The following is a 12,684-nucleotide window of genomic DNA, read 5'->3' as shown; positions in this document are numbered from 1 at the left end:
AAAAGGGGCCACAGTGTTCTCCCCTCTACAATGCAGACAGTAATATGTCCACTGTGAAGAGTAGCAACTTTACAGCGTGATGATAAAGATCGCATGAAATAATATGCTGGGAGATCCTTAAAACACTGCAGCACAACCCAAAGGTTGGTCATCTGTGGCAGAGGTGTGACTGGGGCAATCCTTTAATGGACATCCTGGACCTCCTCTTCAAGTTCAAGCTTCTGTCTTACTTTGCCTTTATCTAATGTAAAGCGATTCCCCGGTCTCTGAATTGTGTTCATCATGTCTTTCGGGCTCCCGTCTCGAACAACCAGCTGCTGGCCATGTGGACCCTGTGTTGCAATGCACAGCCTGGCTCTGACCTTGTGGCTAAGTCTCTGCCTCGACTCGACTCTGTCAATGAGCTTACTCCATTTGGACTCCCGTACTGGCTCCAGAACCCCAGCTTTGACAGAGCATGATCAGAATTGCTATATGGAGGGACACTCACTCCTTCCAGCTGTGGTATCACTCCTCACACTCCCGAGTGAAATGAAAGGACAATCAATTCTTGGGGAGAGGCGAGGGAGTTCCATGTGTTACTGCCCATATTTCTCCTTTCCTTTCTTCCTTTCCCTCTGATTTTTATCAGAGTCAAACATGCAGTACGAAAAACATACAGTACTGGAGGAAGATTTGGATGAAAACTGAGAATCCTCGTTTCTCCTTCCCCACTCCTCAAGACAACTGCTTTGGCCTCTTCTCTTTTTAGATCTTCTGGGGGTTACCTCCTTACCATGAATTAGTATCTTTATGTTGCTATTCATTGATATATCACTTTAAAACATTATCTATTAATAAATAAATAAACAATAAAACATTATCTATAAAGTCCCTGCTAGGAAAGAGGAAAACTGAGCCTACCTATACTCTATCCTTCTCACTTCACTCTTAGTTATTTTTTCTTCTATTAGTTTTTATTCTGTTTTTCCTTATGAGTCATCTTTGAGGAATAATTTATATGTAAGAAAATGGAACGGCTTTAAGCTTCCAGTTCGATGAGTACTGACACATGGTACACCGTGTAAATACCCTCACATCGCTGTTGAGATAGAGAGTATTTCCATCGCCCCAAAAGTTCCCACATTCCCTTTTTCAGTCAAGCTCACCCTCGCTCTCAGTTCTGGGGATCGGTGATGGCGAGATCGCTCAACAGACTGAATATACTTACTGCTGCCCAACTGTACGCTTAAAAAAAGGTAAGATGGTAAGTTTTGTTTTCTCTATTTTACATGTAAAAATAAAAAGTCTCAAAAGAATAAAAATAAAAAGTCTCACACACGAAAATACTATATTTTATGAGAATACATTCCAAACAAAATCCTGGTGTATGTCTAAAATGAAAGAAAATTAATCAAATGTCAGAGAGAGTAAGGAGAAACACAAGAAACACCCCGAAGGACAGACGACAGAACCATGGAATAACATCAATACTAATAGCTGCCTTCACGGAAACTTCTTAGGTGCTGGCTGCTGTCCTTGGTGCTCCACATGGAGACTGGGGGCGGGGGGGGGTGGGGGGGATTAGAGGGATTAAGTCCCTCTCTGACGGTGTCATGTGCCTGTGGTCTAGAGCTCTCACCCAATATCTTGTCTGGACACTTTGGGATCAGAGGGCTAGAGAGAGAACGAGACATCAAAACTTTCCCTAAGCATTCAAGCTTAAGAGCAATGACAACAAAATGACATAGGGACACCTTTTATATGCCTGGCACATATGGAATGAAGGAGATTCAAATCAGATGAGGCAGGGAGGCAAACGTGTCTATAAATGAGAAAGCAGGACCATGTGTATAGATGAGAAAGAGGCAGGAGCAGAGGAGAGGATGTCTAACACAATCCCACCCAAACCCACGCACTTCCCAGCTACGCAAGTACTAAATAAACGTTGACTAAATGAAATAAAATCTGTCTATAAAAATGTGTGTATTGCCTCCGAATGCATTTGAAAGCAAAAAAGGCAAAAAGATCGACTTTGCTTTCTTTCTCTCAGAGAAGAAATTTAACAGATTATGGCAATCATTCACACTCAAATCATAATAAAGAAAAAACCGACGTTTTGTTCAGATTATGCTAGAACACTGTTGTAAGGTCTCACATGTTAAATGTTCTCATATTAAAGATTCTAAGAGGCAGATAATGATTGCACTCAATTGAAATTGCCACACAAAGTTCATACTGCCACTGAAAGACCGGGAGATTATGAGGACAGACTCTGAAAACCCAGATCAGATTCAAACAGTTTCTCTTACCCCTTCCCGCCGTCCTGTCATTCTCTCCGGAGTTAGCATCTATCCTCACATCATCCCAAGAAAACACGTGCTAATGTGTTAATGCTAAGAAATGGAGAGACATGTCTCACTTCCAGAGGCTTAAAATAATTGCTACTTGTTATGTTTACCTCAAAAATAAAATTGGTACCTTCTACTAAGATGTCAAGTTATTATTTTTTTCACTGTATTCTTAAGAATTTCAATGTGAATATATACAGCACCTTGTTCCAATATCAAGCCAGCTGCCATCATCCTTGACCAAGAAGAAAAAATGCTGTAAAATAAAACAAAATATAGCTCCATTAAAAACAAAGGGATTTTCATTCAGATGAAAAACAGAGTTATTTTAGGATTATGAGTTTCAGACTTTTGACCTCTCAGAACTACTATATGATTAGAATTCGTAAGAATATGCTCTTTACAGATATTTCTGCTTGGACTAAAATGAGCAATGGCCTAAAAGCAAGACATAACATTACCACTCAAATGAACACAAAAATGACATTTATGAATAGCCAGAAATAAAGATAACAAACTTAAATTTTATAAGTAAGCTCTAAGCCCAACGTGAGGCTTGAACTGAAGGCCCTGAAATCAGTTGCAGGCTCTACCGATTTTAATAAAAGACAATAACAATACCAAAGACCTCAGTGAAAAATAGCCTTATCGTCCATTTATTAACAAATACCTACTGACCACCTACTATGTGCTAATCACTGTGTTAGGTCCTTGAGATAAACTCTCTTTTGAGAATTATATAATCTAGTGAATAATTCAATCAAATTATTGGTGTGTGTGTGTGTGTGTGTGTGTGTGTGTGTGATGAGTGTTAACACTGGAAAAGACAGGCAATTATGGGAACACAAAGGAAGGGGTACATAACCCAGATGGAGTATAAGGGAAGGCTGTCCCAATAAAAAGCCTACAGATCTAAGCAAAAAGTAGGAGTCAGATGAAAGAGGAGTCTGAGGAGATCAGAGGAGAGTATGTTTCTGACAGAGGGAGAAACATACATAAATGTCAGGAGTCCAGAGGGAGCGGCAGGTCGAGGTAAGGAGCCTGGTATGGAGAGAACAAGGTTTGAGATGATGTTGGTCAAGTAAGCAGAAGCGAGGACACAAATGGCTTTGTAAGCTAAAGAATGCAATCTGACTGTTTATAAAATTAATCAGAGAATTTAAATTCCTTTCTATTAACCTGTCTTACTCATTTGCCACTTTGTGAGGAAAACTGAAAGCTGATTTTTTCTAACATTATTATGTATTGTCCATTTCAGATACATACCGAATACCCAGTTCAACAGAACACAAAAACGCTCTCACCTAAACCAAGTGACTAAGAATCTGATTGGGAAGTTAGTCCATTTGGTGTCTCTCATCCGTTCTGGCATAGGATATTATATAGTGAAGAACGAGTTTAACCCAAAGAGAAATATGGCCTTTGCCTTCAGCTGCCTGGAGTGATTTCTAGGCCCATGGAATGTCATGCTTCATGGGAGTATTTTGCCTGGAGGCCTTAGCCATTAGCCCGTCTAATAACATGATTTATATTGGGGGCTTTGGGCCATGTGGTATCAGTTCCACCCCTAGAAGGACTGAACGTTAAAGGTCAGTCATGGGAACAAAATATGATTGATCTCCATTAAAAAATTGACACCAAGGCTCTTGTGAGCCTCACTGGCAACACGCCCTGTGAGCATCACACACGAATGCTGGAAGAGTGATGCCGTCCTGACTCCACGGGGAGGGGAGGGCCAGAGTTCCACAGCCGGACCCTTCCTAGACTCTGCCTTCAGAATCTCTTCCCTTGGATAACTTTAATCTGTATCCTTTCCTATAAGAAACCATAACTGTGAATGTAATTGTTTTCCAGGAGTTGTGTCCTTCTAGTGAATTATCAAACCTGAGGGCAGTTTTGAGAACCCCCAAACTTGTAGGTGTAAAGTAGGTTCTTTTTCTTACTATACTACATACAAGAGGCCCACCTGTGTGCTCTTTACTCAGACCTCACTTAGGAGAGTCATTAACTTGGTAACATCTTCCCACTTGAAAAGCTCTATTTCTTCTTTCCTTCCTTTCTTTCCTCCGTTTTCTCAATCTTAGAGAAGGGTTAGAGCAATCAACATTTCAAGTAGGAAAATGATGTATTACCTAAATCTAAAGTTAGCTTTTTCTGTGAACTTCCTATGGAAGGCTCATTTCAGACACAATGCACCATGGAAGACTAGGTATAAAATGACAGATGCAAATAAATCAAGTAAGACTTTTGACACCTTCAGAAGAACACCCTTTTTGCATAAGTCATATGAAAAGAAAGTAATTTATACGTGTAATTTATGCCAGCACTTAAAACTTAATATCTAAAGATTTCATGCACAGAAATGCATTCAGATTTCCCTTGATTAAATTAAATCAGCACTTAACTTTCTCAATCTTATTTATACTGAATATCTAATAATGCCTTACCAAAGCCATAATGTCTGATATGATGAGAACCATGAGAAAAAGCCTGGGGAAAAAAATAAAGAAAGTTTACATGTACTAGAACAGGCACATTTTTAAAGCACATTAAAATAAAAAAGAGAATAATCAGATAATCTTCTATTAGCATTTTTACTTCTGAAAATACTATTTTAGAGAAGGGCTCTTTTCACATTCTAATGGGCGAATGTTCCGCAGTGATGGTCTGGAATTCAAAGATGCTATTTAACATTATGAATATGTATTTCAATGGTAGGAAAGGGATGTGAATTATGATTTTTATTATTATTTTTTAAAATATTTTATTTATTTATTTGACAGAGATCACAAGTAGGCAGAGAGGCAGGTAGAGAGAGGGGAGGAAGCAGGCTCCCTGCTGATCAGAGAGCCAAATGTGGGCTCAATCCCAGGACCCTGGGATCATGATCTGAGCCAAAGGCAGAGGCTTTAACCCACTGAGCCACCCAGGCGCCCCTTTTATTTATTATTATTTATTTATTTTGGAGAGAGACGGGGAGAGGAGGAAAGGGTGGGTAAAAGAGCAAAAGGAGAAAGAGAATCCAAAGTAGGTTCCATATTCAGTTCAGAGCCCAACGCAGGGCGTGATCTCATGAACCTGAGATCATGACCTGAGCTGAAATCAAGTGTTGGACCTTAACCAACTAAGCCACCCAGGTGCCCAGAATTACGATTTTTAATGAAACTTTTAATTTTGAGATAATCACATCAATTAAAAGAAACAATAGAGAGGGATCTCATGTACACCTGGCCTAGTTCCCTCCAAGGTAATATCTTATAAAACTACAGTACAATATCACAACTAGGATATTGACACTGATACTGTCAAGATATAGAATGTTTCCACCATTACAACATCCCTCATGATACTGTTCTATAGCAACCTCTATCCTCCCTGCAACGACCTCCTGCCTAACCCCTAACCCCTGAAAACCACTAATCTGTTCTCCATTCCTATAATTCTGTCGTTTCGAGAGTGTTGTATAAGTGGAATCATTTACGTAACACTTGTAACCTGTTGGGATTGTATTTTTCACTCAGCATAATTCCCTTGAGATTCATCTACAGAATTGCAATGTATCAGTAGTTTGATCCTTTTTATTGCTGAGTAGTCCTCCATTTATGGATGTACCACAGTCTGCTTAACCATTCAAACACTGAACGACATTACAAATAAAGCTGCTATAAACACTTGAGTAGAGTTTTTATGCAAACATAAGTTCTAACTTCTCTAGGAAAAATGCCACAGAGTGTAACTGTTGGATCTTATGGCAGTTGCAAGTTTGGCTTAGTAAGAAACTAAAACTCTATGGGATGCCTGGGTGGCTCAGTCCATGAAATGCCTGCCTTCCGCTCAGGTCATGATTCCAGGGTCCTAAGATGGTGTCTCACATCGGGCTCCTTGCTTAGCAGGGAGCCTGCTTCTCCTTCTGCCTCCTGCTTCCCCTGCTTGTGCTCTCTCTCTCTCTGACAAATAATAAAATCCTGAAAAAAAAAAAGAAAAGAAAAGAAAAGAAAACTCTTTTCAGAGCAGTTATGTAATATATGTTCTGCAATATCTGAGAGCAATTTCTTTGCATCTTTACCAGCATTTGATGTCACTACTTTTGATTTTTAGCTATTCTGATCACTGTGTAATGATATCTCACCATGGGTTTACTATGCATTTCCTTCACCATTAACAATGTTGAACAGCTTCAACTGCCATCTATATACACCCTCAAGTCTTTTGCTCATTTTCTCTCTAAACTGTTTGGTGTTTACTGTTGCGTTTTGAGAGTTCTTCATATATTTTGGACAGCAGTCCTTGGTCAGACTCATAGTTCGTAAGTAAATATTCTCTGCCGTTATGTAGCTTCTCTTTTATAGAATCTTCTTTTCTGTAGAGCAAAAGCTTTTAATTTTGATTAAGTCCCACTTATCAATTTTTCCTTACACGGATCATGGTTTTGGTGTCAAGTCTAACTCTTTCCTAGCCCAAACCTCAAAGATTTTTTCTTATGCTTTTCCTAAAAGTTTGGATCTGTGGTCTCTTTTGAGTTAATTTTTAAGTAAGGTGTAAAATTTTGGTTGAGATTAAAAAAAAAAGTCACAGCATGCCTACTTGATTTCCTTAACAAGGCAACGAAGAACTTAATGTTCATATGTAATACAGAAACTTAGCTTTTTTATTTGCAGAAGAAATGGACAAATTTCCCTCCCCCACTAAGGTATCATAAAAATTAGGTAATAAAAGGGAAAAATGCAATCATTTTTGTCATCTAGTGCTTTCCTCTTAAGCCCAAACAGAAAACAACAATGAAAAGTATTCTCAGATTTTTAAAGTTTCTATATACAATACAGAGCTGCAAGAAAGCTTAGATTTCTCTCATCTCATTTACAAGTTTAATGTTCTAACAAAGTCTTTCCTCCAGGGAAAACTCACGTTATCAATCATTGAACTGCATTGCACAGTTCCATTTCAACAAGTCTAAAGTCAGTACGCTTGTTCTGGAATCATTCTTGACTTCTTTTAGGCATAATTGTTTTTCAAACTATAGGTCTAAAATACAGAAATGTCACTCAGTAGTTCACATACACAGACATATAGCACAAGTCACACTTATCATATCTAATTGAAGTGTTATGTATCATTTAAAACAAGTCTAACATAACAGACACACAATAAGTGTGTTAAACTAAGAGTATTTGGAGAACACAATGGTCATTCGGTAAAGCCTTCTGAACAAAGCACCAATTCTCAAAGTAACAGTCCCAGTGAAAGCTCTGCCTAAGCATGGGCTTTAATGGTTCCAGTTACTGAATCTACTCCAACTTACACAGCCCCAATTACAAAATACTTTCCTTTTTTGAATCAAAATCAGTGAAATAAAAATTCCAAGCTATGGCTCTGGTTCTTCTGAGACAAGAAGAAAAAAAGAAACACAAAGCAATCTACACATTCAATGCAATCCCTACCAAAATACCCCCAGCATTTTTCAGAGCGAGAACAAACAATTCTAAAATTTGTATGGAACCACAAGACCCCAAACAGCCAAAGCAGTCTTGAAAAAGAGAAGCAAAGCTGGAAGCATCACACTTCCAGACTCAAGCTCTATTACAAAGCTACAGGGATTAAGACAGGATGGTACTGGCACCAAAACAGACACACAGATCAATGGAACAGAAGAGAAAAATCCAGAAATGGACCCACAACACTATGGGCAACTAATCTTCGACAAAGCAGGAAAGAATATCATCCAATGGAAAAAAGACAGTCTCCTCAACAAATGGTGTTGGGAAAACTAGACAGCAACAAGCAGAAGAATGAACCTGGACCACTTTCTTACACCATACACAAAAGTAAATTCAAAATGAATGGAAAGCCCTAAATGTGAGACAGGAATCCATCAAAATCCTAGAGGAAAACACAGGCTTTGACATCGGCCATAGCAATAGACACATGATGAAAGGCAAGGGAAACAAAAGCAAAAATGAACTACTGGGTCTTCAAGATAAAAAGCTTCTTGGGGTGCCTGAGTGGCTCAGTTGGTTGAATGTCTGACTCTTGATTTTGGCTCAGGTCATGAGCTCAGGGTTGTGAAATCAAGCCCCTCGTCAGGTTCTGCACACGGTATGGAGCCTGCTGAAGATGTTTTCTTTCCCTCTTCTTTGCCCTTCACCGCCCCCCTCTCTCCCTTTTTCACTCTTCCTCTCTCACAAAAAAAAAAAAAAAAAAAAGAAAGAAAGAAAAAAAAAAGAAAATAAAGATAAAAAGCTTCTGCACAGTGAAGGAAACAATCAACAAAACTAAAAGGCAATCTTAGGAATGGGAGCAGATATTTGCAAATAACGTATCTGATAGAGTTAGTATCCAAAATCTACAAAGAACTTATCAAACTCAACACCCCCCAAAAAACAAATAATGTAGTTAAGAAATAGGCAGAAGACAAGAATAGACATTCCAAAGAAGACAGATAGACGGTTAACAGACACATGAAAAGATGCTCAACATCACTTATCATCAGGGAAATAAAAATCAAAACTACAATGATATACCACCTCACACCTGTCAGAATGGCTAAAATTAACACAGGAAACAACAAATGTTGGCGAGGATGCAGAGAAAGGGGAAACCCTCTTACACTGTTAGCGGAATGCAGACTGGTGCAGCTTCTCTGGAAAACAACATAGAGTTTCCTCAATAAATGAAAAATAGAACTACCCTCAAAGGACACAAAATACTGTTTTGAAGGGACACATGCACCCCGATGTTTATAGCAGCATTATCAACAACAGCCAAATTATGGAAAGAGCCCAGATGTCCATTGACTGATGTGGTATATGTGCATACAACAGACTATTACTCAGTCATCAAAAAAAAAATGAAATCTTGCCATTTGCAATGATGTGGATGGACTTAGAGTGTATTACACTAAGCAAAACAAGTCAGAGAAAGACAAATAGCATATGATTTCACTTGTGTGTGGAATTTAAGAAACAAAACAGATGAACATGGTTGGGGGAAGAAAGAGAGGAAGGCAACCATAAGAGACTCTTATGATAGAGAACAAACTGAGGGCCAATGGAGGGCACTTGTGATGACCAATGGGTGTTATGTAAGAGATAAATCACTAAATTCTACTCCTGAAATAAATATTATACTGTATGTTAACTAACTAGAATTTAAATAAAAACTTGAAAAAAAAATGCAATTTAAATGCAATAGACTTTTAAGTATCTTTTTTGAGGTTTGGTTTGACATTTTTAGATGTTTTTCTAAAACCACATTTTCTTGTAGGACACAGATGATGTTCTGCAACCCTTTCAAAGTAAGACACACCTGATTAGGGTACTTACTATCTTCTCAACCTCAGTTTCCATATCTGTAGAATGGGCAAAGTAATACCTGCTTCATAGCGCTGTTAAGAAAATTAAGTAATCTATGTAAAGTATCTAAAACAGTGCCTGCATATGGTAGGTGCCTAATATATACTAGTTTCTTTTTCATTCCTTGTACCAAAAACTTTAGATTAAATTAAAGACACAGTGAAAGATAGAATCTCTGCCCTTTCAGAGTTCATAGGATGTGTATTAGTTTGCTTGGGCTGTCATAACAAAGTACCACAGACCGGGGAGTTCAAGAACAGCAACGTATTCTTTTGTAGTTTTGGAGGCTGAGTCTGAGGCAAGGTGTTGGCAGAACACCTCTCATTCTGAGGCTTCTTTCCTTGGCTTGAAGATGGCCATGTTCTTCCTTTGTGTTCACATGGCCTCTCCTCTGTGTGTGTGGGGAGGTTCCAATCTCTTCCTATAAAGACACCATTTATATTGGACTAGGGCCCACCATGACCTCATTTTGCCTTAATTATCTCTTGAAGGTCCTATCTCAAATATAGTCCCATTCGGCATATGCTTTGTTGGTATGGGGATGGAGGAGGGCACACAACTGAGCCCACAATAGGGTGTGAAATAGAAAAGTAAGAAATAGTTCATCATGGGGCAGCTAGATGGCACAGTCAGTTAAGCGTCCAAACCTTGGTTTCAGCTCAGGTCGTGATCTCAGGGTCATGAGATGGAGCCCTACAGCAGGCTCCACAGTCAGTGTGCCGTCTGCTGAAGTTTCTCTCTCCCTCTCCCTCTGCCTTTGCCCCTTCCCCCTGCAGACATGCTTTCTCTCTCTCTCAAATAAATAAACCTTAAAAAAAAAAAAAAAAAAAGGTCCATCACCGTATGAGTTACCTAACTTTAGCTAGGAATTTGAGGCAATGGCAGCAGGGTAAGAAAAGTTCATCAGAGAATATGATGTCTGATCTAACACTCAATTAACAAGAAGGAAAAAGCTTTTCCTGAGCAAATTTTGAAGTAGTATGTGGAGACTAAGGAACAGGGAAGTTGTCCAAGGCCACACAGCTAGTGAGAGGGCAACTTTCTTTTCCTTTTTTTTTTTTTTTTAAAGATTTTGTTTATTTGAGGGCGCCTGGGTGGCTCAGTGGGTTGGGCCGCTGCCTTCGGCTCGGGTCATGATCTCTGGGTCCCGGGATCGAGTCCCGCATCGGGCTCTCTGCTCAGCAGGGAACCTGCTTCCTCCTCTCTCTCTCTGCCTGCCTCTCTGCCTACTTGTGATCTCTGTCTGTCAAATAAATAAATAAAATCTTTAAAAAAAAAAAAAGATTTTGTTTATTTGAAAGAGACAGTATTTGAGAGAGACACAGAGAGAGAGCATGAGCGGGGGAGAAGCAGAGGAGGAGGGAGAAGCAGACTCCCTGCTGAACCGGAAGCCCGACACAGGGCTTGATCCTGGGGGTCCAGCACATTGACCCGAGCCGAAGGCAGATGCTAAACTGACTGAGCCACCCAGGTGCCCCAAGGGCAGAATTTCAACATAGCAAGTCTGGCCTCAGAACCTGTTCTCCTAGCCATGATGCACATTGTCTCCCCAAGGCACTATCTACTCTGGAAGCCTTCGGCATGCTTGCCATTTCCTCCTGAATGTGTCCTTCGTCTCCCTTGCTTATTCATATATTGTTCAGACGGGAAGGTATAAATGTGATAGTGTTTAACATTTATGGTGATCAAATTACTATGAAAGTAGGATGGGATTATTACTCTCCTTGTTCTGGAAATAATATTTCTATTAAAAGCTGGTTAGTTTTGATATTTTATCTCTTGTTTTCAAGCTACTGAGCACCTAGATCTTTTGAGACTGTCCCATGAGTACTCCTTGACTCAAGAAATAAATGCATGCTACTGGGTTTTTATACAAATGATAATGAGTGTTGCCTCTTATCACCTCCACCAACCCACTAAGGTCATTCACCTCCAATAGTCACCTCCAACCACTTCCCTACTTTTACTCTCGTCCTCCTAAGGGTATTAGCCATAGAACAGACAACAGAGTCTTTGGGACCTTCCAATTGCTTCTTGCCACAACTAGGAAAAATTCAGAAGTCCAAACTATGGCCAAAATGGCCTCCTATGATCTGGCCCCTGCCTATCTCTCCAACTGTCCTTCCTACAATTCTGCTAGCACACTCTGCTTCCGGGCGGCCCTCCTGCTGCTCTGCAAACACTCAACACCCAGTCTCACCTCACGCCCTGTGTATGCTCCACACCCTCTACCTGAAAGTGCTTTCTTGTCTAGTTTCATGGTACACTCTGTGTTTATTTCAGTCTCTGCTTAAATGTCTCCCCTTCAATCTATTTTTCTTCTTGACATTTAACACAATCTGACATTTTATGGCAACTGTTTTATTTCTTATTCATCTCACTGAGTAGACGGTAAGCTCTATTCACCACTGTATTACCAGCAGCTAGAACAGTGGCCGTTTGTAATAGAAACTCAAAACATTATAAGCTAAATGAATGGTAGACGTAATCAGCATAAAATAAAAATGAAAATGGCTACTACTACACATTGTGACATTTCTCATAGACATATGAGAACTTCTACCTTTGGGTTCCATAGAACACTACAAAATTGCTCCTAAACCACCAAATAACACCAGAGAAAGCTAAAACCACCAGGGTAAAATCTGTAAGTGAGACATTAATGATGGAAGAAGCAAATCTTCTTGACAAAAACCCCTCTATACTCTGACCCAGGTAAATTAGTTAGACCTGCTGGAGATAATGACCATCAAAAGAAATCACACCAGCACAAACTAAAATTCATAGATTTTAAGATAGACAAAAATTAGATAAATGAACCCAAATTTCTTTGTTAAGAAATTTTTTTAAAGATTTTATTTATTTGACAGAGAGTGACAGAGAGAGGGGGAACACAAGTAGGGGGAGTGGGAGAAGCAGCCTTCCCGCTGATGCAGGGCTCGATCCCAGGACCCTGGGGATCATGACCTGAGCCAAAGGCAGACGCTTAATAACTGAGTACACAG

At 39.5% G+C, this 12,684-nt stretch overlaps 1 protein-coding gene across 5 annotated transcripts in view; it reads right to left on the bottom strand.

Moving 5' to 3' along the window:
- PIGN (phosphatidylinositol glycan anchor biosynthesis class N) overlaps positions 1 to 12,684 on the bottom strand; it is a 102,266-nt gene that overhangs the window by 6,348 nt on the left and 83,234 nt on the right. For all 5 annotated transcript variants that reach the window (XM_044242868.1, XM_044242867.1, XM_044242865.1 and 2 more), the window contains 2 exons: positions 4,778 to 4,820; positions 2,534 to 2,586 (listed from right to left, as the gene is read on the bottom strand). In XM_044242868.1, coding sequence (XP_044098803.1) covers positions 2,534 to 2,586; positions 4,778 to 4,820 — 96 coding nt within the window. The remainder of the gene's footprint in view (positions 1 to 2,533; positions 2,587 to 4,777; positions 4,821 to 12,684) is intronic.

This window comes from Neovison vison, chromosome 3 (genome assembly GCF_020171115.1).
Source record: "Neovison vison isolate M4711 chromosome 3, ASM_NN_V1, whole genome shotgun sequence".
NCBI lineage: Eukaryota > Metazoa > Chordata > Mammalia > Carnivora > Mustelidae > Neogale > Neogale vison.
Note: the sequence above shows the minus strand (reverse complement) of the source record. Positions and strands in the feature narration are given on the sequence as shown.